At 44.6% G+C, this 23,113-nt stretch overlaps 1 protein-coding gene and 7 non-coding genes across 8 annotated transcripts in view; 5 read left to right on the top strand and 3 right to left on the bottom strand.

Annotated features, from left to right (window-relative positions):
- The first annotated feature begins 9,606 nt into the window (after positions 1–9,606).
- On the top strand, positions 9,607–9,680 carry trnan-guu (transfer RNA asparagine (anticodon GUU)). Its single transcript has one exon. It is a non-coding gene; the product is annotated as a tRNA-Asn (tRNA).
- A 434-nt stretch (positions 9,681–10,114) lies between these two features.
- trnan-guu (transfer RNA asparagine (anticodon GUU)) lies at positions 10,115–10,188 on the bottom strand. The gene has a single exon. It is a non-coding gene; the product is annotated as a tRNA-Asn (tRNA).
- A 137-nt stretch (positions 10,189–10,325) lies between these two features.
- On the top strand, positions 10,326–10,398 carry trnak-cuu (transfer RNA lysine (anticodon CUU)). Its single transcript has one exon. It is a non-coding gene; the product is annotated as a tRNA-Lys (tRNA).
- Positions 10,399–10,751: 353 nt separating this feature from the next.
- On the top strand, positions 10,752–10,824 carry trnak-cuu (transfer RNA lysine (anticodon CUU)). Its single transcript has one exon. It is a non-coding gene; the product is annotated as a tRNA-Lys (tRNA).
- Positions 10,825–11,302: 478 nt separating this feature from the next.
- Positions 11,303–11,375, bottom strand: trnak-cuu (transfer RNA lysine (anticodon CUU)). Its single transcript has one exon. It is a non-coding gene; the product is annotated as a tRNA-Lys (tRNA).
- A 2,124-nt stretch (positions 11,376–13,499) lies between these two features.
- Positions 13,500–13,573, top strand: trnan-guu (transfer RNA asparagine (anticodon GUU)). The gene has a single exon. It is a non-coding gene; the product is annotated as a tRNA-Asn (tRNA).
- A 330-nt stretch (positions 13,574–13,903) lies between these two features.
- On the bottom strand, positions 13,904–13,976 carry trnak-cuu (transfer RNA lysine (anticodon CUU)). Its single transcript has one exon. It is a non-coding gene; the product is annotated as a tRNA-Lys (tRNA).
- A 3,373-nt stretch (positions 13,977–17,349) lies between these two features.
- The window catches only part of adissp (adipose secreted signaling protein), a 36,199-nt gene continuing 30,435 nt past the window's right edge, over positions 17,350–23,113 (top strand). The window contains exons 1-2 of the mRNA XM_069671714.1: positions 17,350–17,648; positions 22,553–22,654. Coding sequence (XP_069527815.1) covers positions 22,636–22,654 — 19 coding nt within the window. The 5' untranslated portion in view covers positions 17,350–17,648; positions 22,553–22,635. The remainder of the gene's footprint in view (positions 17,649–22,552; positions 22,655–23,113) is intronic.

Genomic DNA, 23,113 nt, shown 5'->3' with positions numbered 1-23,113 from the left:
CTTAGTCCTGTTGCCGTGGCGGTCTGAGGTGCTGGGGGTGGGACGACCAAAAGCCTCTTTACTGGCCCCTTTGGCATGATGGGGCGTGGAGGCAGGCTAGAGGCTGTCGGCCTTTGTTGCGCTTGACCTGCTGTGCTCTCCGGCAGCAGGTACTGGTGCTCCTCTCGAGCTGACCTGGGCTCAGCAGGGAGTTGTCTTGCCTCCTGAAGAGGCTCCTCAGACTCAGGGAGGGCTGGAGGCAATGCAGTACCCTGAAGAAGGACAGAGAGCTCCTGCTTCTTCTGCCTGCTGTTGTGCCACTGGATGAGGGTATTCTGGTTCACCTCTACCAGCTGAATCTCTGAACCCTGCATCACCACAGAGTTGCCCACAACAAGCTGCCGGATCTTACGGTAGTCCCTTAGAATTAAGGACCACCTGGAGTCAGCCCCCTTGCCTTTCCACACTGGGCCTGGGTAGAGGTCGCAGAGTCTTATAAAAATGTTCTCCACCAACCGACAGCAGTCAGGCCACTGGGCAGGTGCACTACTTGCACCTAACATGCAACGGGTGGTGCTCTCCACACCAGGAGTTTTTGAGGGCTTCTTCGGTGTCCTGAACCGTCCACTCAAAAGTCTATCCTGGTGTCGTGCTGCATATATCACCCGCTGCTTGTCACCGTCATCCAGCTTCTCCCACAGTGCTATGATCGCCCCTGCCTGCTGGTTGGTGAGACAGAGAGAGGTCTGCTCCCGAAGCTTCACGAGGTACTCAGCCAGTCTGTCCACGTGCTGGTACCCCGGAACATTCTGGTCATCAACAGCCTGTGCAAATAAGAAAATAGCAAATCTTACAAACTTCATCCATCATCCAGAGTTGGGCTCATATCTATACTAACTGATCAGACAGACACTTACCACATCTTCATCTTCACCTGCATTTCCACTCCAGCCTCAGCGGACGAAGTAGAGGGCAGGATGGATGCGCCGGAGGTCATGGGAGACATCCCAGGAGAAAGGGCCGATGTTCCAGGAGCCAGGGCTGATATTCCAGGAGGTTGGGCTGCAGGAAATTATAAGAAAAAGCACAAGAAGATTATTTTGTGTAGATATTACGGATATTACAATTGCAATATGATTCATGATTCATCATTTTAATGCTGTTTTCTCACATTCTTTAATCAAATATTGCAGTTTCTGCTATTTGGATATTGCACTCGCTCATATTGCAATTTCGCTAGTATTTTGAATAGCTGTCCAACCATACCAATAGCCATGGTGGATGTGCCGGGAGCCGGGCCAGATGTGGTGATCGCCAGGGCGGAGACGGTGGATGCCAGACTGGATGAGGGAACAGGAATGACAGAGACTGCAACCTGAGGGACCTCCAGGTCAGCCACTGTGGGGTCATCTGGGATGTCAGCGAAACCCTCATCTGTCTCCACATCATCCCCATGCTGCTCAATCATGTCAGCAGTCTCCTCTGAGTCAGGGTGCATATCCTGCAGTGCCTGACCAGTCTGCCGGAACAGGTACTGCAGCCCTATGAGCTCTCCTGAAATAATTGAAGTAAAGTGAATCATTTTTCAGTGCTAATAAAGGATTTTAAAGCCGAGTTAAATACCACTGTGTTCACAAATGCTTACCAGTGTAATGTGAGGGTGCACAGAACTCTGGTGCCGCCTTCTTGCCAAACAGCTTCTCGTAGTGCTTGTTCACGCAGTGAAGCAGGTCACCTGAGTAGCTGCGTAAAGGTGACGGTCCAGTAGACAGGGCAGGTATGCCTGAAAATTCAGGCTGTTGGCACTGGTACCTAGAAGGACATTATCAAATATTAAATTATTATATATTCTTGGATTATACAGCACATGAACCAACATGTCTGAAAGACACAAACCTGGTATGAAGCGGTTCAGGTGGAGATGAAAAGACTCCAAGGATGTGGAGCCTCTGGCACATCTGTATGTGGGTAGCCGCAGACCTCCCTTTGTGAGCTCCCCTGTTTTGGTGTATAAAGCAACACCTGGCAGGTCCTGGATGCACTTGATGTGCTTTTTCTGGACCTGCCAGATGTGCTCCATCCTCTCCCGGTCAAACAGTGGAACACCAAGGGAGTCGTTCCCACTGGTCCCCATCAGCCCCTTCAGCCCCTTCAGCAGCCCCTTCAGCAGCTCCTCCAGCAGCTTCGTGGTCGTCTCCTCACCACGGGTCCTCCTCCGGCAGTGGAGAGCCAGCTCCTCCCTGGACAGGTGTCTGCTGATGTCACCATCCGTTAGACAAGGCAGGCCCTGTGACTGAAGCTGCTGTCTTTTTGCTTCATGCAACAGAGCCAAATCAGCTGCGTCCCACTCAAATACGCACGCCGATAAGCGCGACATGAAGGCTGGGTACAGCTGATGAGCGTCTGTCGCGCATCCCAGGGAAAGACGGCGCATGAAGTGCCAGATATCCAGCCTTACTGTCAGGTCTGGCCACCCGCTGAATCTGGCCTTCAACTTTGTCTCCCCCCCCCTCGGCACAGCAGCCACAGTCCACATACAGGATGAAAGGGGGATCCACACCTGCCTGCTGGTATCTTCTGACCAGATCCGCTGCCATCATGTCCAGGCCAGCTCCCTCCTGAGCGGTCAGCACACTTATGAATATCTGACAATACTCATTTCCCACGGAGGTGAGCCAGAGTGCTGTGCCCTTGGCTGTTCCGGCCAGCTTCTTGGTGATCTGAAGCACACAAATGTATAGGGCCTCCGTGAACATTATTCAGAAATACTGAAAAACAGGCATGCATGTTCATAAAACATGTATACATACTGTATATACATAAAGTTGGTATTAGTACACACAATTTCAAGTATAATTATGCAATCACATTATATGATAAGCTGGTGTACACTGTTATAGATAGTGCATTCATAATTAACAAAATATGTGGCCTATTTTTTGAAGCAAAGAATATTGTTTCACCTTTTTGGTGGAATCCATCTTGAGTATGGTGCCATAGATGGATGTAATTCTGGCCTTGATGTCCTCCAGCCTCGTCAAAATGTCCTGGCTGTAAACGGACAGGAGCCACTTACAGCTCGGCACCACAGCAGGCTCTGGAGGCTCAGGGAATGCCATGGGCAGCAGTCCGGGCCGCTGGAGGAAGTCCACACACTCTGTGGTGTACCTTGCCACGCGGTGAAGCCATTCCTCCGTGTGGTTCTCCCTCAGCTGCTTCAAGACCCGTGTGGGGCTGTTCCCCAGGCCTCTCTGCCGCAGAAGTCGGATCACCCGGATGTCACACGCAAACCTGGGTCACAGACAGACATGTCAGTAAAAATGTTTACATTATTCTATTTGACAAGGCATGAGACACAGGAGGTATTACTCACTTTTGTGTCAGGATGACCCGAAATTCCGACCTGTGTGCCAAGTCCAGTTGTTTGAGGACAGTCTGACTCCACGACACATGGTTGGCTCTACATTTGGTGCAGGTTAGAGTCTCTGTCACCATGTTGTAGATCCTGTCCACGTCCAGGACCCGCCGTGCCCTCTTGTGCAGCCCCGCTCCTGTCAGTTGATGCCCTCCACACGCAGGGTTGAGACAGGCCACTTTCACCTTCCACAATTTGTAGGGCATCCAGACAAGAAGTGGGTGGGCGAAAAAGCGGTCGGGAGCAGGAGCCTGGTGGTACAGCTGACTTGGCTGTGGTGGATAGTACCAGAGCTTCAGGTTGTTTTGAAGCTCTAGGTTTCCCCTGGGCCCCACCTTCAGAACATACTTCTCAATCCATTTGTGGTCTTCAGGTGGCAAACCCTCTGACCACAAACGGGGCAGCTGAGGTGATGTCTCTGTCCTGGGTTGCGCAGCCTTAGTAATAACAAAAACACAATGCATAAACACACTTAATACTGGTAGAAGACTGATTATGCTCTACGCAGAATGATATTAAATGTTATATTACTTACTGTGACGGTGGCACACACTTCTGTGGTGCTGAGGACAGGCACTGGACCTGGAGCAACTGTCACAGGGTCTGGAGCCTGTAAAGGCGTGGAAAGGAAGTTGTTATTTCATATAGCCGCTCTACATGAAACACTATTATTTAGCTTTCAGATGTCATTTCTGATTTGAGTGTTGTTTTTTAATACTCCTAATAATCTTGAGAAAAATATGGCCAGAAATATATATACTTTAACTGTGTTTGACTGGAGAGTTATATCGTTACTTACTGAGACAGCAATGCTGGCTGAGGAACTGGTGCTTGCTTCAGTGGGGCTGGTGACTTCGGTCTGTAAAGAATTCAATCTAAGTAACTTGTACAAATAAACTTAAATTTGAACAGTTTCAATGTGATCTCCATTTACCTCTGTTGCTTTTCTGGCTCTGCTCAGATTTGGCTTTGCAGCAGCAACATGAGCGCCACCAAATCTTGGCTTAGTAAACTGAAAGGAAATAAAGCAAAGGTCGGTGTCATGAGAGGACTTTGTTGTCTAACTATCATTTAGTGAAGAAAATATTCATCGTCAAGTTATGAGTGTCACAAATACCATTGACAAATTCAATAATGGTCGCTGTTTATGGCCGGCTGTCGCTTGTCCCACGGCTGCACCCTGCTGTCCTACTGCTGCAGTCTGTGGCCCCACGGTGCCCTGGACAGGACCTGCTGCTGCTGCTGTACTGTGTGGCCCCACAGTGCCCTGGACAGGACCTGCTGTTGCTGCTGCTGCTGCTGCATGGCAGAGTAATCACAAATTACACACATACACATACTAATACACACACACAACTTGAATATTAAATTGACCAGTGTTACCTTCTGCGTGTGAAATTTACACACACACTGCCTCTCTTGACCGAACAAAGACCTCTGTCCTGGTCTCTGCATTGGACATTTCTCGATCTAAAAATAACAGTTGCACATTTGATTGAATAAACCACAGATTAAATCACTGACTTTCATTTGTGTAGTGAATACAATATACTGTTTAGTGAATATACTGAATATACTCATACCATCTGATTGAGGGCATACAACTTCTTCTGCCTGGGAGCTGGCCTGTTTCCTTCACCTGCAGGCCAGGCCCCAGTGCTGGCAAACTTCCTCAGGCGGGACATCCACTCTGAGTCCGCCATCGCCTTGTGGGACTTGGAAGATTTTGCCTTTGGTGACACAAATGCATGAACATTTTTTTAATGAATGAAAACAACGTGAATACTGGAACATGAAAGCTTGACCATGACAACCAAAGCCAACTAGGCTTTGATTGCATCAGTGTTTGTAACTCAGCTGTAGAATTAACCTGATTTATATTATAAATATATATTCTTATAGCATGTTGCGGGAAATATCATGAATTAGAAAGTTAATGCCTTCTCAGTTTAAATAACCTTATTAAAACAGAATGAAGTTTTAACGAGTCAGCTTCTCAGAAGTGTGAAAAATCGCACGACACTGTGAGTTCAGGATACCACTAGGACCACCCCACCCCCACCCTGACAGTGCACTTCCCTTGACAAACAATGTATGACTTTGATTGTGTAAGGGATACATGTAACACTAAATGGACACAGTTAAAGTATACCTCCCGCGATAAAAACGAGTGTTTATCACATGAAAAACACTAGCATTAGTCTTGTGAATGGGCTTAAGAGGCAAATTCAAGTTAGCAAAGCTAACGTTTAAAAGTGGTGATAAAAGCACGTATTCGTATGACAACCCTAAAATATATTTGTTTATATATGTGAATTTAAAGGATTTGGTAGAAATATTCTGCTTCAAAATCATTTATAAACTTACGTTATCAAAAAGCCCCATTCATTCATCGGTAACACGAACGTCAGCAAACGCGACAAAAAGCTAAATGTCAGTCATATAATTTAACACAACAGGTGAAATTACTTTTTTATATAAAGTTTTATTATGTACAGCAGTGTAATAAATGTGTAAATACTCACCATTTCACTTGTTGTCCGACTTCTGTTGTCACTGTCGATGTCGCTCGCCTCAAAACTCCCGCAAGTATTCTCGCCTTCGCTCGGCTTTCGCTCGGCTCCGTCCAACATTTCTCCGTCGTGATTGGTTAAATGTTGGAGCTGGGCGAAGGTGATTGGTGGGAGAATGTTGGACCCGTGGATTTGATTGGCCGTCATCCTCCAACATTGTGAAATGTTGGACGGACTCTCTGGCGGCTGCTGGCGCCACAGAGACACCCGTGCCTTGATATTCGGGGGCGTGGCCTGTATCTTAACGACCCACCCAAAGTTGCCCCGCAAAGTTGCTGTTAACTTACTGGATAATGGACTATTACACAAAGAATAAAGCTTTTGTTTGGGTATATGTTTACAAGCGTCACTCCACGTTATGGTAGTACTATACTAGTTTATAACAGCAAATTTGTAAATTCCTCATTCGAAACGCACTAGGGCTGCAACAACTAATCGATTAAAATCAATCATTAAAATAGTTAGTAATTAGTTGGGTCTTTGTTATGATGCACGGCATGCGCTGTGAAAACGTCACTGGGGGAAGCCAGCCAATGACGCGGCTTGGGTAGCTCACGTGATGAATTGCAGGAAGTTACTCCGTCTCCTCCTCAGTTTGTTGTGCAATGCAGATGATGTGTCCGCCTCCAGTAGGTAAGTGTCCATTTACACGGACCAACGCACGATTACGGTTTCTAACGTTCATTAAAAAAAACAAAAAACGTAACGGTTTGAAACTCCGTCCATGTTCTCTCCTTTCCGTTTTGTGATGGGCTCATAGCAGGGCTGCTGATTAGGCAGTGGAGGACAGTATACCTTAGTAGTAAAGCTGTTGATACTAATGCCACTGGTAAAGCCAATTTAACACTAACTCTTGATAAAATGCCTGGCTTCATTAAACCGTCTGAACATGGAGAGAACTGACAGAACATATTTATGTCCGTCATGTTGTGTTTAAATTAACTCGTAATCGTGTGTTTGTCCGTTAGAACAGACTATAATCTATCTTAATCTATTGCTAATTAGCTGAAATTCAGAGACACTGGAGTATAACATAATGTTATGGAGTTTTTTTAATACTTTGTGCCATTAGTCAGAGACAGCCTAAAGTGAATCTTTTATGTATTCACAACAGAAATTTGAACTGCCCTCAGCCTGTCGGGCATAGAATGCACTAAGTTCTTAAGAATGGAAGGCTCAATGTTGCCCCACTCTCGCACAGCCCTCGCACTGAGCTGCTTCATGGTGGTAGGGGGTGGGCTGTGGAAGACCCGACTGTTCAGGATACCCCAGCAGTTTTCATTCAGGTTGAGGTACGGGGAGTTGGGTGGCCATTCCTCTTTGTGCAGAAAGCCAGGAAGCTGCTCAGAACACCATCTTGCAAGAAGACCATTTCCGCACGCCTGTTGAACATCTTCCTAGCTGTGACGGGGCCCGATTTCTTCTTTCTGGTGAGTATGGGAAGTAGCACTGGCTGGAGAATGTTCTTGACATAATACTCAGCATTGCTGGTGGAACCCTGGGGTACAACATGCAACTCAGACAGCCCTGAGGATGACATTGCCCCCCCCCCCGACTATGCAATGGGCACTGAACTTGACTTGTTCAGAAGGTGGCACTTTCATTCGATTGTCAGTGTAGATGCGGTCATTTTGGCTGTTGAGAGTTGGAAATAAGTAGAGAGGGCACTCATCAGAGAAAACCCAGTTTTCCCAGTCTCTTGGGGTCATTGTAGCATACTTCTTTGCAAAAGCCAGCCGCTTCTCCTTTTGAAGTTTGGTAAGGCAAGGGATCTGTTGTCTTCTGTATGCTCTCAGAACCAGTTTCTCAGTCAGAAAACGATGGATGGTATTCTTAGAGACTGCTTCCCCAAGATTCTTCAGTCTTCAACTGAGTCTGTGGCAGGATTGGTGTCTCTTTCCCTTGGCCTTGCGGATGAGGTCCTTGGCCCTCGAACTCAGGACTGAGGGGCGACCTGCATGGGGCTCGTCTTCAAGGGAGTCACAACTCTGGAGTCTCAGCCACCACTTCTTCACCCATCGTATGCTTCTGCCAAAGTCCTGAGCTACCTCCCAGCAAGTTTTCCCTGCCCTGTGCAAGGCAATGGCTTGAGCACGGACCTGAGGCTCTTAAAGAGCAGCCTTTCCAGATTTTTGTTTGGCCATCGTGGCAGCACTACCAAAAAGGTTCTCTCAGTGACATGCTCCATGGTCAACCAAGAAATTTATAGGCCTATCACAAACAGATGAACTAATTAAACAACCTCACAACACCTGGCTGACCAGGTGCAACCCATTTTGGAGACAAGCAGACAAAAATGTTGCCCACTGGGGTGCATGAACTTTTGGGACACGGTGTAATGCTAATACAAATTTTTTTTTTTTTTTATCCGATTGTTACAGCTGCTGCAGTTATTGTGTTTTGTCGTGTGTGCTCTTGCTCCCCTCCTCTTTGACTGCCAGGTTGGAGTTCCCTGGTTGGATCGATTGGTGGCCGGACCAGCCAATCAAAGGCACCAATTTCAGCGGCCATCTTTTAAAGGACAGCTCATTCCCCAGTCGTGGGATTTGATCTGTCCAGAACGCCACTGTGTCTGCGTTCGGCTGCTTCGTTTGTGGTAAAAGTAGATTGTTTGACAACCTTTTCTTAGTCCTTTTCAGCCTCTGGCGTATTTTTTTGTTAAAGTCATATGTTTCGACTATTCGACTATCTAGTTCAGGAGTGTTTTGTGTTTAAGATATCGTACTGAAATTTTGCCTTTGTTTTGTTTTGACTAACTCTTTGGCTCTTGTTATTTCTTGTCCTACCTGTGGTGTATTTTGGTTTGTTAAAACTTGACCCTTTTTGTTGTATAAATATCTCGTTACAAATTAAAACTCCTGTTAACCTTTTTACATCTTGGTTTTTACGTTACTCCCTTCCCTACTGAGCCGGGTCGTAACACCTAGTCTAGTAACGGAGTAAGAGCCTCCTTCTCGATGGTGGAATATTTGATGTGATGTGTATTGAACAGCACTCGCATCGACCTCGAGTTTAAAAGGCAGAGAACCATCAAGAGCAGCAAGCACGGGGGCCTGGCTCAGGAGAGCCTTGACGCTGTCAAACGCATGTTGGCACTCGGGGGTCCAGACATAATCAACTTTGGCACTAAGCAGATTGGTCAGAGGCATGACAACAGATGAAAAGTTTCGACAAAAGCCCCGGTAATAACCTGCCATGCCCAGAAAGCTTCGAAGGGATTTTAGGGATTAATCGATTATCAAAATAGTTGTTAGTTGTAGCCCTAAAATGCACATTTTGTTTTTCTTCAACATTTTTTCTATTGTTGTTTTTTCTGTTCTGAATGTTTTAATGCTTTTTGCGTATTAGTTACTTTTGGTGTTAATTGGGAAAATTGAAATTACATTTGATGATTCCTTCTATAAAGAACACATAGGTTCAAACTATTGGAATATCTATTTTTGCGCAATATATCCACAGAGGGCATACCAATACAATGACAAAAATGTCAAAAACATTGCAACCTGCATTTTTTTTTTAAAGTACAACCTTTTTTTGTTACAACATCCCCGAAACGGCATGCCAAATCTTGCAAGGACCGCGACATGCTCCTCACAATGGTATATTTTTTAACCACACCTTAAAGGACATGTGACATCCGTCTCTGTGGCGCAATCGGTTAGCGCGTTCGGCTGTTAACCGAAAGGTTGGTGGTTCGAGCCCACCCAGGGACGTTGCTTTTTTGTTAATCTTTACACAAAGAGCAGCCAATACAGCCACTGGGTAAACAATAGATAATGGGGGAAGGAAGATGGCGTGTGCTAATAGGAATGCCTTCAAGTAGCTTTGTCAGAGCACCCACAGTGCCTGGAGATTGAATCTCTCCTCATTTAGTCATGGTAGATTCTTTATAAATGAAAACAGCATGGACTACCAAGTCCAACAATTGGCAAGGGCATTGTAGATCCAATGATCCATAGATCAAAAAGCAATTTCAAACAAGGTATTTTTTCATTTACAAACTAAGTACAGCTCAGTCTCAGTCTCAAACTTTAACCCTGCAATGAAACCATGTCTCATTTACAATCAAATAAAAGTAAGCTTCATTTAAAGAAAAAAGAATTAGTAAGCATTTGGCACTTGTAAAGCTCCAGGAAGAAAAGGTGCTCGTCCCTGGGTGGGCTCGAACCACCAACCTTTCGGTTAACAGCCGAACGCGCTAACCGATTGCGCCACAGAGACAAGGTTGCTACTAGCAGTTGAGCACTCACACTTTGTCTGTGTGCTCTGCTGCAGTGGGGGATGGGTCGTAAACAGCAGAGGGACCCACGTGCTAGAAAGGAGCAACCGTGAGGGGGGGGGGGAGAAGGTGTTTCATAGCCCGGCTAGCTCAGTCGGTAGAGCATGAGACTCTTAATCTCAGGGTCGTGGGTTCGAGCCCCACGTTGGGCGTAGCATTTTAGCTATCTTGTCCCTACTCATTGGCAATTAGATTCCTTAATATTTGAATAGCAGCGTTGGGGGAGGAGGCATAAACAGGGGAGAAACCCACATGCTAGCCATGATCTTTGCTGTGGGGGAAAGGCGTTTCATAGCCCAGGTCAGCTCAGTCAATAGAGTGTGAAACTCTAAATCTCATGTCCTGATTTTCTCCTGTTCTCTCTTGTGCAATTTCACGTGGTTATCTTGTCCCTGCTAATGGGTAACATCCTCTAATATTTGAGTGACTGCAGTGGGGGAGGGGAACAGGGGAGAACCCCACATGCTGGACAAGATCAGTGCAGTGGGGGGAGGGGTGTTTTATAGCCCGGCTAGCTCAGTCGGTAGAGCATGAGACTCTTAATCTCAGGGTCGTGGGTTCGAGCCCCACGTTGGGCGCAGCCTTTTAGTTGTCTTGTCCTAACTTGTGTATTTCGGGTAGTTTCCCTGCCCCTACGTATGGGCAATAACATCCTCCAATATTTGAATGACTGCGGTGGCTGATAGGACATAAGCAGGAGAGAAACCCACATGCTGGACATGATCAATGCAGTGGGGGAAGGGGGATAGCTCTATTAGATCAGTGGATGAAGTATGAGTCTCTTCATCTAAGGTCTTAGTCTGGTCTTGAGCCCTCTTACATGTAGTCAACCTGTCCCTGTCCCTTTGTGTAGGCACTAGCATCCTCCAATACTTGCATGATGACAGCTTTAATCTAATTGCATTCTTGTTTTCTACTAACCCTGTGCTAAATGTTATTTTCTTATATATAATTACGTAAGCCACTTTGAGTTACATGCTTTTAAACATTAAATACAACCCACCAGTCTGACAGGGTCTTGAAAATTGTCTCCGCTCATTTAAAAAAAAAGGACAGCGCCCAACGTGGGGCTCGAACCCACGACCCTGAGATTAAGAGTCTCATGCTCTACCGACTGAGCTAGCCGGGCTATGAGGCATTGCTGGAAAGTAGGGTTTAAATTGTGTGAAACTCATCAATAGACTGAACACAAAGATCGGGCAACATCTTAAACTATAGTGCCTTCTACATGGCCTGTTTGGGGTAGGGCAATTATGCCTTTATTTCTTCTAGCTGTTTGATAAAAGGGACAAGATTGCATGGGTACCGCATTGTCTTTCTCCCGTTAATCTAGAAACAGAAGCAGTAACAGAGGCCAGTAAACTGCTGTGTTATGGGAGAGACAGCAGAACAGGACATGGCTGTGTACGTGTGACACTCCAATATGGTTGTGCGCCTTGTTTCTTTTCTGAACGTTAGCAAGCTGTCTAAAATCACACACAGGAACAGCAATTTGCTGCTAGGGTTTGGCTCACTGCAGAAGAAGGAAGCTGGCCTAGAAGCAAGGCTTCTCCATAGATAACTTTGTAAAAAAAAAAGGGCTAATGTTATCAATGGTACATGTACAAACAACTTCAACCGCCTGAACTACAACTGAACTGAACAGTTAAAAAGACATCATGCCTGGTATCTATTATGGTTTTGTGTGCTGTTTACAGACTCAAACCATTCTGAGACTGTAATATCCATCCATCCAGCCATCCGTCCATTATCTTCCGCTTATCCGGGGCCGGGTCGCGGTGGCAGCCTACTCAGCAAGGTGACCCAAGTGTCCCTTTCCCCAGCAACATTTTCCTGTTCCTCCTGGGGGATTCAGTCGTTCCCAGGCCAGACAGGATATATAATCCCTCCAGCGAGCTCTGGGTCTGCCCCGGGGTCTCCTCCCAGTTGGACGTGCCCGGAAAACCTCCAAAGGGAGGCACCCAGGAGGCATCCTAACCAGATGCCCGAACCACCTCAACTGGTTCCTTTCGACACGAAGGAGAAGCGGCTCTACTCCGAGCTCCCCCCGGATCTCCGAGCTCCTGACCCTATCTCTAAGGCTGAGCCCAGACACCCTCCGAAGGAAACTCATTTCGGCCGCTTGTATCCACGATCTCATTCTTTCGGTCACTACCCAAAGTTTGTGACCATAGGTGAGGATTGGAACGGAGATCGACTGGTAAATCGGAAGCTTTGCCTTCAGGCTCAGCTCCCTCATCACCACCACAGTCCCATACAACGCCTGCATTACTGCTGATGCTGCACCGATCCGCCTGTCAATCTCACGATCCATTTAACCCTCACTCGTGAACAAGACCCCGAGATACTTGAACTCCTTCGCTTGAGGCAAAGACTCACTCCCCACCCGGAGGGGGCAATCCACCGGTTTCAGGCAGAGAACCATGGCCTCAGACTTGGAGGTGCTGACTCTCATCCCAACCGTGTCACACTCGGCTGCAAACCGCCCCAATGCCTGCTGGAGGTCCCAGCTTGATGAAGCCAACAGGACCTCATCTGCAAAAAGCAGAGATGAAATCCTGAGGTCCCCAAACTGGAAACCCTCCTCCCCCGGCTGCGCCTTGAGATCCTGTCCATGACAATCACAAACAGCATCGGTGACAAGGGACAGCCCTGGCGGAGGCCAACACGCACTGGGAACATGTTTGACTTTGTGCCGAGGATGCGGAGACAGCTCTCACTTTGGTTATACAGTGACCGCATGGCTTGCATCAACGGCCCCGGTACCCCATACTCTCGCAGTACCCCCCACAGGACCACCCGGGGACACGATCATAAGCCTTCTCCCAGTCCACAAAGCACATGTAGACTGGATGAGCAACCTTCCATGCCCCCCTAAGCAGCCCTGCCAGGGTAAAGAGCTGGTCCACTGTTCCACGGCCAGGTCGGAATCCGCATTGTTCCTCCTGTATCCGAGGTTCGACAATTGGCCGGAGCCTCCTTTCAAGCACCCTGGAATAAACTTTACCCGGGAGGCTGAGTAGTGTTACACCCCGATAGTTGGGACACACCCTCCGGTCCCCTTTTTTAAAAATGGGAACCACCACCACGGTCTGCCATTCCACAGGTACTGTCCCAGACCTCCACGCGACATTGAAGAGGCGTGACAGCCACGACAGCCCAACAATGTCCAGAGCCTTTAGCATCTCAGGGCGAATCTCATCTACACCTGTATACCACAGAATTTTTTTTGCGATTTATTTACAGCAGCTGTGTCTCTGTGGCGCAATTGGTTAGCGCGTTCGGCTGTTAACCGAAAGGTTGGTGGTTCGAGCCCACCCAGGGACGAAAATTTTCCCTTTTCGCATTTATGGAAGGACAGAGAACAAACTGGGAACAAATCTGTGCTAAAATGTCAAAGAATTTCTTCAAAAAACTTAGCCCTTAGCAATGTTTTGAGGTAGTTTTAAAAACACATGCTTACAAAACAACACAAATGTTGGATGTATGAAATGGGATCAGTTCTTAGAATTCTGCATTAATTTGAACAAGTTGATAGCAATGTTTACTTGTTACTACTATGTTAAAAGTAATCACATGCCTACAAAAAATATTGTAATACAATTATAATAGCAGAAGAGCCTATAGACTTACCCCAATACACAGAGAAAAGGAATGCGCCCAACGTGGGGCTCGAACCCACGACCCTGAGATTAAGAGTCTCATGCTCTACCGACTGAGCTAGCCGGGCTGCTGTTCAGAGTCTTGGGGGAGGGGTTTAAAAACAAGCCTGTCCATTGCCAAACCAATTTCTTTTTACATCAGAGCCTCTCCATTTAACAAAGACATCAGCTTTGGTCAATACAATTTAATTGGTAAAGCATTAAGTTTTCTGTTGTTGATACAACAATACTATGTATTATTTAGTAATACTATGTATGCAGATATTTGTGTGAATGCATGTTGTCACTGAAGCTATCCATTATCTTCCACTTATCTGGGGCTGGGTCGCAGCAGCGGCAGGCTAAGCAAGGTAACCCAGACGTCCGACAGCACAGCAGCGTTTTTCAGTTCCTCCTGGGGCATTCCGAAGCCTTCCCAGGATACAGTATAATCCCTCCAGGGAGCTCTAGGTCTGCCCCAGGGTCCCCAATTTCCCCCAGGATGCAATAGAAATTCTTTCCCGGAGGTGGGAGTTGAAGACCTCATGGACAGGCGCCAGACGTTCCCAGTTTACCCTCACTACACGTTTAGGTTTACCAGGTCTATCCGCCAGCCTCTCCTGCCATCTGATCCAGCTCACCACCAGGGGGTGATCAGTTAAGAGCTCTGCTCCTCTCTTCACCCGAGTGTCCAAAACATACAGCCGCAGATCTGATTATACGACCACAAAATTGATCATTGAGCTACGGCCTAGGGTGTTCTGGTACCAGGTACACTTATGAATCACCCTATGTTTTAACATGGTGTTTGTTATGGCCAATCCGTTACAAGCACAGAAGTCCAATAACAAGACACCACTCAGGTTTAGATCGGGTTGGCCATTCCTTCCAATCACCCCCCTTCAGGTTTCTCCATCATGGCCGCTGTGAGTGTTTAAGTCGCCCAGTAGAACAATGGAGTCCCCAGACGGGCCCCCGTCTAGAGACTCCAAGAAGGCCACAAACTCTAATCTGCTGTTTGGTACATAGGCACAAACCACAGTCAGAGCCTTTGTCCCCGCAACTTGCCGTCGCAGAGGCAGCCCTCTTGTTCACCGGGGAAAGCTCCAACACTGCGGTGCAGCACCTGCCCGGCACCTCCCACCCTGGGCAACTACGAAAAAAAGGAGAGAGTCCAGCCCCTCTCCAGGAGATTGGTACCAGACCCGGCGCTGTGAGTGGATGTGAGCCCAACTAAATGTACTTGGTAATGCTCCACCTTCTGCACCAGCTCTGGGTCGTTCCCCGCCAGAGAGGTGACAAAAACCAGTCAATGCTGATGGGGAACTGCACGCCAAGGCCCCCGCCTTTGCCTGCCGCCTGATTTACAATGCACCCAACCCCTATGCCTATCCCTGCAGGTGGTTGGCCCACAAGGCAGCGGCCACCATCGGTCTAACTCATCTGGGCGAGCTAGCTGTATCACTACCTCAGTATTCATTTTCTAAGTGTATGTGTGTGTATAAGTATGTATGTATGTATGTATGTATGCATGCATGCATGCATGTATTATATGTATGGTTGTTCATATTTTTTGTCTGCATTATAATTATATCTGTATTTGCAATATAAGTGTGCATACTATGCTCTCTTTTAATACACATAACACATATACTGCAGTTCAAATGTAACAATGTGTAACATATCGAGCAAAATTGGTGTTCTCTGTACCTTACCTTATGTTCTCTGATCTTACCTTGTACCTTACCAGTACAGGCTCAGAATTAATGATAATTAATTAAGATTTTCTTTCAAGGCTTTGAATGGGTGTTAAAATTAAAAGAATTGTCTGTGTGGAAGTTGTGTGATACATGTAAAATCACGATTCTGTAATATAACCTAAATGCCAAAACTTCATGACACTTAAGTAGCTCTCTCAGTAACTATGACAAAAAGAGACATGATAGAGTATAATAAACTTACATACCATCAACTTTGCTGTCATCTTTTCCAAATACCAAGGTATACCTAAAAGAAAAGCAAAAAGTGCCCAATGAAAAACTACCAAGAACATTTTTTGGCGTGTCAAAAAGTATATCAAAGCACAATTTAACCATATTTTGATAAAATTAAGAGAAAGAAAGTAACCTTGCCTTGCCAGGCATTCACTTGAGCTCGAAATTAAGTGCGCCATTGACCACGTGGTGAACCGAAGTTGACTAAACGGGTGAACGTAGTTTAGACTGCAGCCTCTAGTCCACTAAATCCATATTTCACCGTCTGTTCGTAGCAGAGTACTGACAATGAATTAACTACACAAGAAAAGGGGCAAACGTCTGAGTCATTACTCTTGCAATACACATGATTAACGTCTTATTAACGCAAATTAGGTTCATGTACGAAGCTAGCATCACCATGTGCGCATGCGCGAGTTAACAATAGCAAAAGTTTCACTCGACATTTAAACTACATAAACATTATTATTTCAACACGTTTCTCTACTGTTAAAGTTCAATTCGAACCAATTCTTAAAATTACTAAGATATTAGTCCCATTCTTACCGTGAAAGCAGGTTTGACATCACCTAGCTAGATTAAGTCTCAAGCTCCGCTTGATTGGCGTCGTTGCTCGTTGCGGGACCTCCAGTTGCGCAGCAAAAACTAAAATAAAAGCCGTGTAAAGAATTCCATGCAAGAGCCGAAAAATGAAGTCAATAACTAAATGTATCTTTACGGCACAGTCTTACAACGCTAAGACAAAGTTTAGTGCGACACACTTCGCTCGACATTGACAGCCTTTTTTTCTGTGCGGCAGAGATGAAAGAAGGGGTGCTGCTGGGTAAAAAAAAAAAAATTAACTTTATCCAAATTTTGGGAAAACATTTACATTAGTTCGGCATCCTTCGAAATAGTTTTTTTTATGAATACAAATTATCTTATAGCAAATGTTTAATCATTCGTTATAATCTACATGTAAGGACGATTTGCCCCCCTAAAGGGATCATTTCTCATAAACGTAAAAGAAGCATTTATTGTTGTAGCTTCTTATTGATGGCCGATTAGTCGATTAGTTTATATTGTTAGACTTTTTATTATCTAAAAATATCTTGTCCATCATTAGCTGATCACCTGTTTTGTAAAACAAAGCCAAATACATCTTTTAATTTGCGGATAAATAAATGTAGGCGGGGGGGCTGGTCACGGATGCGGGATTAAAATTAAAACAGTGGATCAAAAAATGATTAAATGGATAGGAAAAATATTTTTGATACAAAACCATACATATTTTTTAGCAAAATGTTCAAAACAACTGGTGGAGCAGGAAGACAAAACTTTTATTCCAGTCGTCCTATGCGCATACATCACCAGTAGATGGCGCCATTCCACTACAATAAATCACTAAAGGCTCAAGAAGGAGAGCGAAGTCAACTGCTGCATTACACCCGGCTTTGATCCTCGCTTCTCAGCGAAACACAGCGTAGAGAGGAGCGTGTAAGGTGTCTCTCGTGAACAGCAGAGCGTATACCAATTTAAAGGTTTTAAACCGGAGCTAGTCGCACACGAGTAACCACAAGCAATCACGTGATCAAATGCGGAAATTGACCGACAGAGAAAGTGTAGCGGAGAATAGACGGGAGTGGAGGTTTTGGCAAACGTTTTTATTTTGAGCTGCTGCTGGTGGTGCTTGCTGGACTTCCTCGTACCAAAACAACACTTTTAAGGAGAGACAACGACGCCCTCGGCCACCTGTGACAGAGCTTCACCTTTCGTGAGTAAAGTAAGGTAAGACTGACAGAAAACAACCAAAACAGTTACGTTTGACAATTGACGAATTGTGAACACTGCAACTTTTTGGGGAAATATTAGACTCAACTGTCAGGACGGCTAGCTCACGTGAATGTGTTCATGTTGCTATTATACCAGTTATTGCTAATTCCAATATTTCTACATAATTCGTTTACTGTATGTGTCCAACACTGTAGCTGTTTCTTCATGACACCAGTGTCTATTTTAATGTGTTTATACCTGAGCCTCTGTATTGATATGTTATGTGCGTTTTTCTGATGTTGTGTTATTGACCCATGAGCCCTGTTTAACTAATGTCAACTTTATATTTTATGATATATTAATGCGCAGCAAACAAAGTAGAATTACAAAAATGTGTACAGTTTAAAATGATGCAAGTGAAAGATATTAGTACCAGGAGGCTACAGAAGCCAGGCATTAATGTTGCTGTTAATGTTTATACATACAAATTGGACAATAAAAATGTACTTTGGAGGTAACGGAGTCCACTGTCTATCTACTGGCAAGTGTTGTGAGTTAACATTGACTTTACAGTCAACAGGAGCTGCCGCTAATGACTATTTTCATAATCAGTTAATCTTGCAATTATTTGCTTGATTCACTGTTTATAAAATAACAGAACTTTTAAAAGACGGCCTATAAAATGCTTGAGGGCCCACATCTGCGTATTCAAAAACTCAAACATTTTCAGTTTACTATCATGAAAGATGAAAACTAGCAAATATTCATATTGGAGAAGCTGGAGCTGATGCTTTGGAGGGCATTTTGACTGACAAAAAGACTTAACTATATGATTAAATATGTTGTGGATTCATTTTCTGTTTATTCCACAGCTTTTACTTTTACTACACTGCTGTGTGCATGGTGATAACACACAGTACGTCAACGCCGCCGGGATGCCATGACGTCACACGGAACGTCGTGTTCTCCATCAAATACAATAGAAGTATAGAATTATTCACCTTGTTACACAGCTAAACACCCGCTAACACACGGCTTGTTTGCTTAGTGGGAATAGCTACAATCTGCATTCAGACCCGGGTCAAATGACTGCAGTAGACCCGGGTAATTATCCCATCAGCTCCGATCGGCAATGATGGGAACACAAAACCCGTGTTGACATGCTAATATCCGCCCCCTTCCCTAGCGATGCTATGCTCTGTCGGTAACTTCTGCGACTCCTCGACATCTCGCCGTTCTCCGTCCGAGCTGCGCTCAAACATTTTGATAAACAGACTGAATGAGTAATACATACAATAAAGAGCTAACCACTGTTTACTAACCCTGTCTCCGGCGTGTTTGTGACGCCAGATGGTGACGCAGCAGAAAAGAGACCGAAAGCGATATACTCCCCTGGCAGTGGAGACAATCTGCATTTATTAGCGGGTCTTCCCGGGTTTGAAAAACCCACGTCAGCGTGCTAATCTCGGTGAGAAAGTGGTATCAGTTCAGTGAGCCGATGTTTCCAAACGGATGCAGGGAAGGCGTGGCTGCCATCATGCACATGCGGGAATGCGAAGTTAAAAGCAAGTTTATCTCCGGCTTTACAGGAAACAGTCGCTATAAAGTTTATGTTGTTATAAAGTTTGTCCTGCTCATTATACCATTAAGCTTTTATTCGGGCCTCTGTTCTTTACTGCACTGGCAAAAGCTGCGGAATAAACAGAAAATGAATCTGCAACATATTTAAAGTTATTGGTTTAAGTCATTTTTCTTTTAGCCAAAAGTGCCCTACAAAGCATCCGCTCCAGCTTCTCAAACAAGATAGTACTTAGTTAAGATAAGAGAGATAAGATAGTACTCTATTGATCGCCAGAGGGGAAATTCGGTTGTTGCAATGTGAATATTTGCAAATGTTCTCATCTTTTCTGATAGTAAACTGAATATCTTTGTGTTTTTGAATGAGCAGATCCATCGAATCAGACATACTTTACCTCTTTGCCCACACCACTGCTCTCACAGCTGTTCGAATCTCATCAGAGGTTTTACAATCACAGTGACCCATTTAGGCGCCAAAAACAGCCCTGATATTTGGAGCTGTTAAAAGTGGATCGTCCTCTGGTTCAAGCCATTTCTCAGTGGACATTTCATTTTTGGTTTTCCGTTCCATCCTCTGACTCTGGCGCTGATCTGTGCTCGCTGCGTCTTCCTCTCCAGCCTTGACCGTCAACATCCGATTGTTGATACGACAAGATAAGGTCGTCTTTATAAAACCTGGAGAAAAAAAATCATCTCCGGCTGCATACACGAGCCTTTTATCTGTGAAACCATCGGCCCTGAGATCAAGCATTACCTTAGCATCAAGGGTGAGAGAAAGTAACTTCAATTCTCCTGAAGGTCGTCGCTTGGTGGTTTGGTTCTGATGGAAATCAGCGATCCAAAGTCATTGCAGTGCAGATATTGTATATTCAGTTTCAAACTTGTTTGTCTTGTATTGTTCCATGCTGACTGATTTGTCCCCTTAAGCTGATTTTCACAAAGCACTCTTTTATAATAATAGCAGCAGTAAAAGCCCCCAAACCTTGTAAAAACTTTGGAAGGACGTAGCAAACAAATGTGTCTTTTATTTGCTCCACTGCTGCAAATAGGCTACCTCTTCAAAACACAGTACTGCACCTCCTACGGTCGCCACTTCTGATAATGATGTTATTTGTTTTCATGTTAATCTGTCAGTTTTTAATTGGATAGGGTTAGGGATGTATGACGGAGTATTAGGGCCACATTAAAGAAAAAAATAAAGTCGTAATTTTAGACTGTTGTTAGCATAAATATTATGAATATCAGAAGAGCAGCAGCCGCCTGCACTAAAATGAGGAAGTATAACTTCACAGTGAACATCTTCTGAAGTCATGCTTGTAGATGATGCACAGGACGCTGAACACAACTTGAGTCGGAGCTGTATTTACTGAACACACCTGGTAGCATGGAAGCATAGCATACATGTACCTCGCGAGAGCATGGGAGATCTCCCACCAAGTAATGCGCAAGCTCACTAAACAGCTACATATCAATATATTAGTATAGGTTTCACAGATACTAAATATTTCATCTTTCAGAACACCAGCACCACTTTGTCGTAACTATCAGGGATCTGAAAAGTGATTTTATTTGAAAATGACTCGTGATCTCATTTTACTCACTTCTCACTTCTGATATTACCTTTCAAAATAAGATACAGGCTAACCATAGCCTAAAATTACAACTTTATTCTCGTAATATTATGCCTTTTTTTCCTAGTAAAATTATGAGTTTATTCTCGAAATCTTAGAGAATTTTTTTTCCTTAATGTGGCCCTACTACTCCGTCGTAGGGATGGGACAAAATATCAATACGGCAATATGTTGGTCGTCCTGACAATTATCGATAGGCTGGCGCCAAATAGCAATATTTGAATTTACAAACATTTGACGCTCTAAACAGATTTGCCATTTTGACTCGCCATGTCTCTACTTCATGACCCCTCGCGGCGCCGCTTATGACATGAATCCAAATTCAAAGTCAGATTTATTTTTAACATCGTTCTATAGTTCTGTAACATTAATTCACAGACAGAAAACATGTCTTGTGTTTCCTCCCAGTTTGTGTCACATTCTGTGAAACTGACAAACTGCAGTGACAAAATTAATGACATTAATACGATATATTGCTGTATCGTGATATTACCGTTATCGTTGTTGCGTATCGTGAGTTACCCTGCGATTCCCACCTCTAGTCTTTAATATTATTATTATTACATAATAATTATTATATTATATGATGTTTGGAGAAAACTTGTGGCACTAAGGCGATGTGTTGGTCTCTGTTGTTTAACAGCAGTAATGCCTCAAAACAAGGCTGCTCTCTCGAGTGTTGGGCTGAAACGATTGGTCAATTAATCAATTGGTGGGTTTAAGGAAAACCAAGCTCCAAACATTTCCATAATCAATCAATGGTTTCAGACATTTAAGGCAAATATGTCAAACAGTATTTGTTTCCAGCCTCTTGAACAGAAGGTCTGTGGGTGTTGAACTGTCGGCAGAGAAACATTTGGCTTCTGGCATTGCGTGATGAAAGTGTGAAATATTTTCATCAGTCTCATCAATAGTGACACTAACTGTTTGTTGCAGCCGTAATTGGAGCCGTAGATGAAAAATCTTCGGACAATTCGTTCACCAGTGTGCCGACATTACATCGTTATTAGGGGTGTCAAATCACAAGTTTATCCAGACATGATATTCTTTGGACAACAGGACAGTATTTGTTGATATCTCAATTTAGCGACCTTAGCGAGAAGATATCGTTGACCCCTTTTATACATTTATATCAGGTCACAAAAAGCCAAAATATGGTTTAAAAAAATATTTTTGAAGATAACATTTAAACACACGTATCTTAAAGATGACAATATGGACGGTAATTTTACACTGAGCAATGTCGATGTTTCGACACATCCCTGATTATTATTGTACGTTATATTGAGAACAAATATTCTGTCTTTCTTTATTTACAGTTTTATATCAAACCCCTCTGAGAAGATGAGACAATCATGTTCCATCTGTGTGAAGCTGACAAACAGCAGCTTCGGCCTCTGGCTAATCCTCTTTGACTGTTATGTTGTTTCCTTTAATTGAACTCTCTGTAGGAGTCTCTGGTCCTCCTGGCTCGGCCAGCGCAGCACAGCTGTTCTCTCAGCTGACGGACGGGCTAACCTGAGCTCCAGCATTTAGAAAGAAAAACACCCCGGGAAGCTGACGGTGTCGAGCTGCTTGTTTGTCCTCTCTTTCGTGTACAGCCTTTCTTCCTCCTTATCTCCCACTGTACTTCTGTAGATGTAATCACTGCTACTGTCTCTGCTGAATCCTTCTCTCACACTGTGTCCTCCGTCCTGACGTGATTTGCAGGGTCGTTCGGAGGTCAGATTGCTGACACGATGAGGCTGTGACAGCGTGTCCAAGTGAGTCTGTGCTGGACCGAATCCTGGGACATGGCCGCTGCGAAGAAGAGTGAGTTTTTATTGTTGTTTTCCATGCCTGTTGCAATTACTTTGAAGTTCAAAATACACTAAATCTTGTGATGATCTGCTACAGAAGCCTTTCTAAATTGTCTGATTTGAGGCCGACAGGACGAGCAGTACTTAATATTAAAGATACAGACAGCCCAGACTGACCCACTGGCTCAGGATCAGGGCTTTTGTTCCTGTTTATTTGAGGACACGCCATGGAGGCACAAAGGAAGTCCAGTTTGGTAAAAGAAAGAAAAACGCTGCACTGCTCCTTAATCCAGATTTCTTCTCCGTTTAATTGTCCCATCTCTGCTCTTTGACATTTAATCTTCAAGTTAAATCAGACATTATCCGAAGCTGAGTATTTTATTTTGGCTATCAAGAATAAAAATAATAATGCATACGTAACAGGGAAGCGCTCTTGGCTCTACAGCGTCTTTGTCATACAGGGGTTGGATTA

This window comes from Semicossyphus pulcher, unplaced genomic scaffold (assembly GCF_022749685.1).
Source record: "Semicossyphus pulcher isolate SPU_LCO1_2020_fin unplaced genomic scaffold, fSemPul1.0.p SCAF_21, whole genome shotgun sequence".
NCBI classification, from domain to species: domain Eukaryota; kingdom Metazoa; phylum Chordata; class Actinopteri; order Labriformes; family Labridae; genus Semicossyphus; species Semicossyphus pulcher.
Note: the sequence above shows the minus strand (reverse complement) of the source record. Positions and strands in the feature narration are given on the sequence as shown.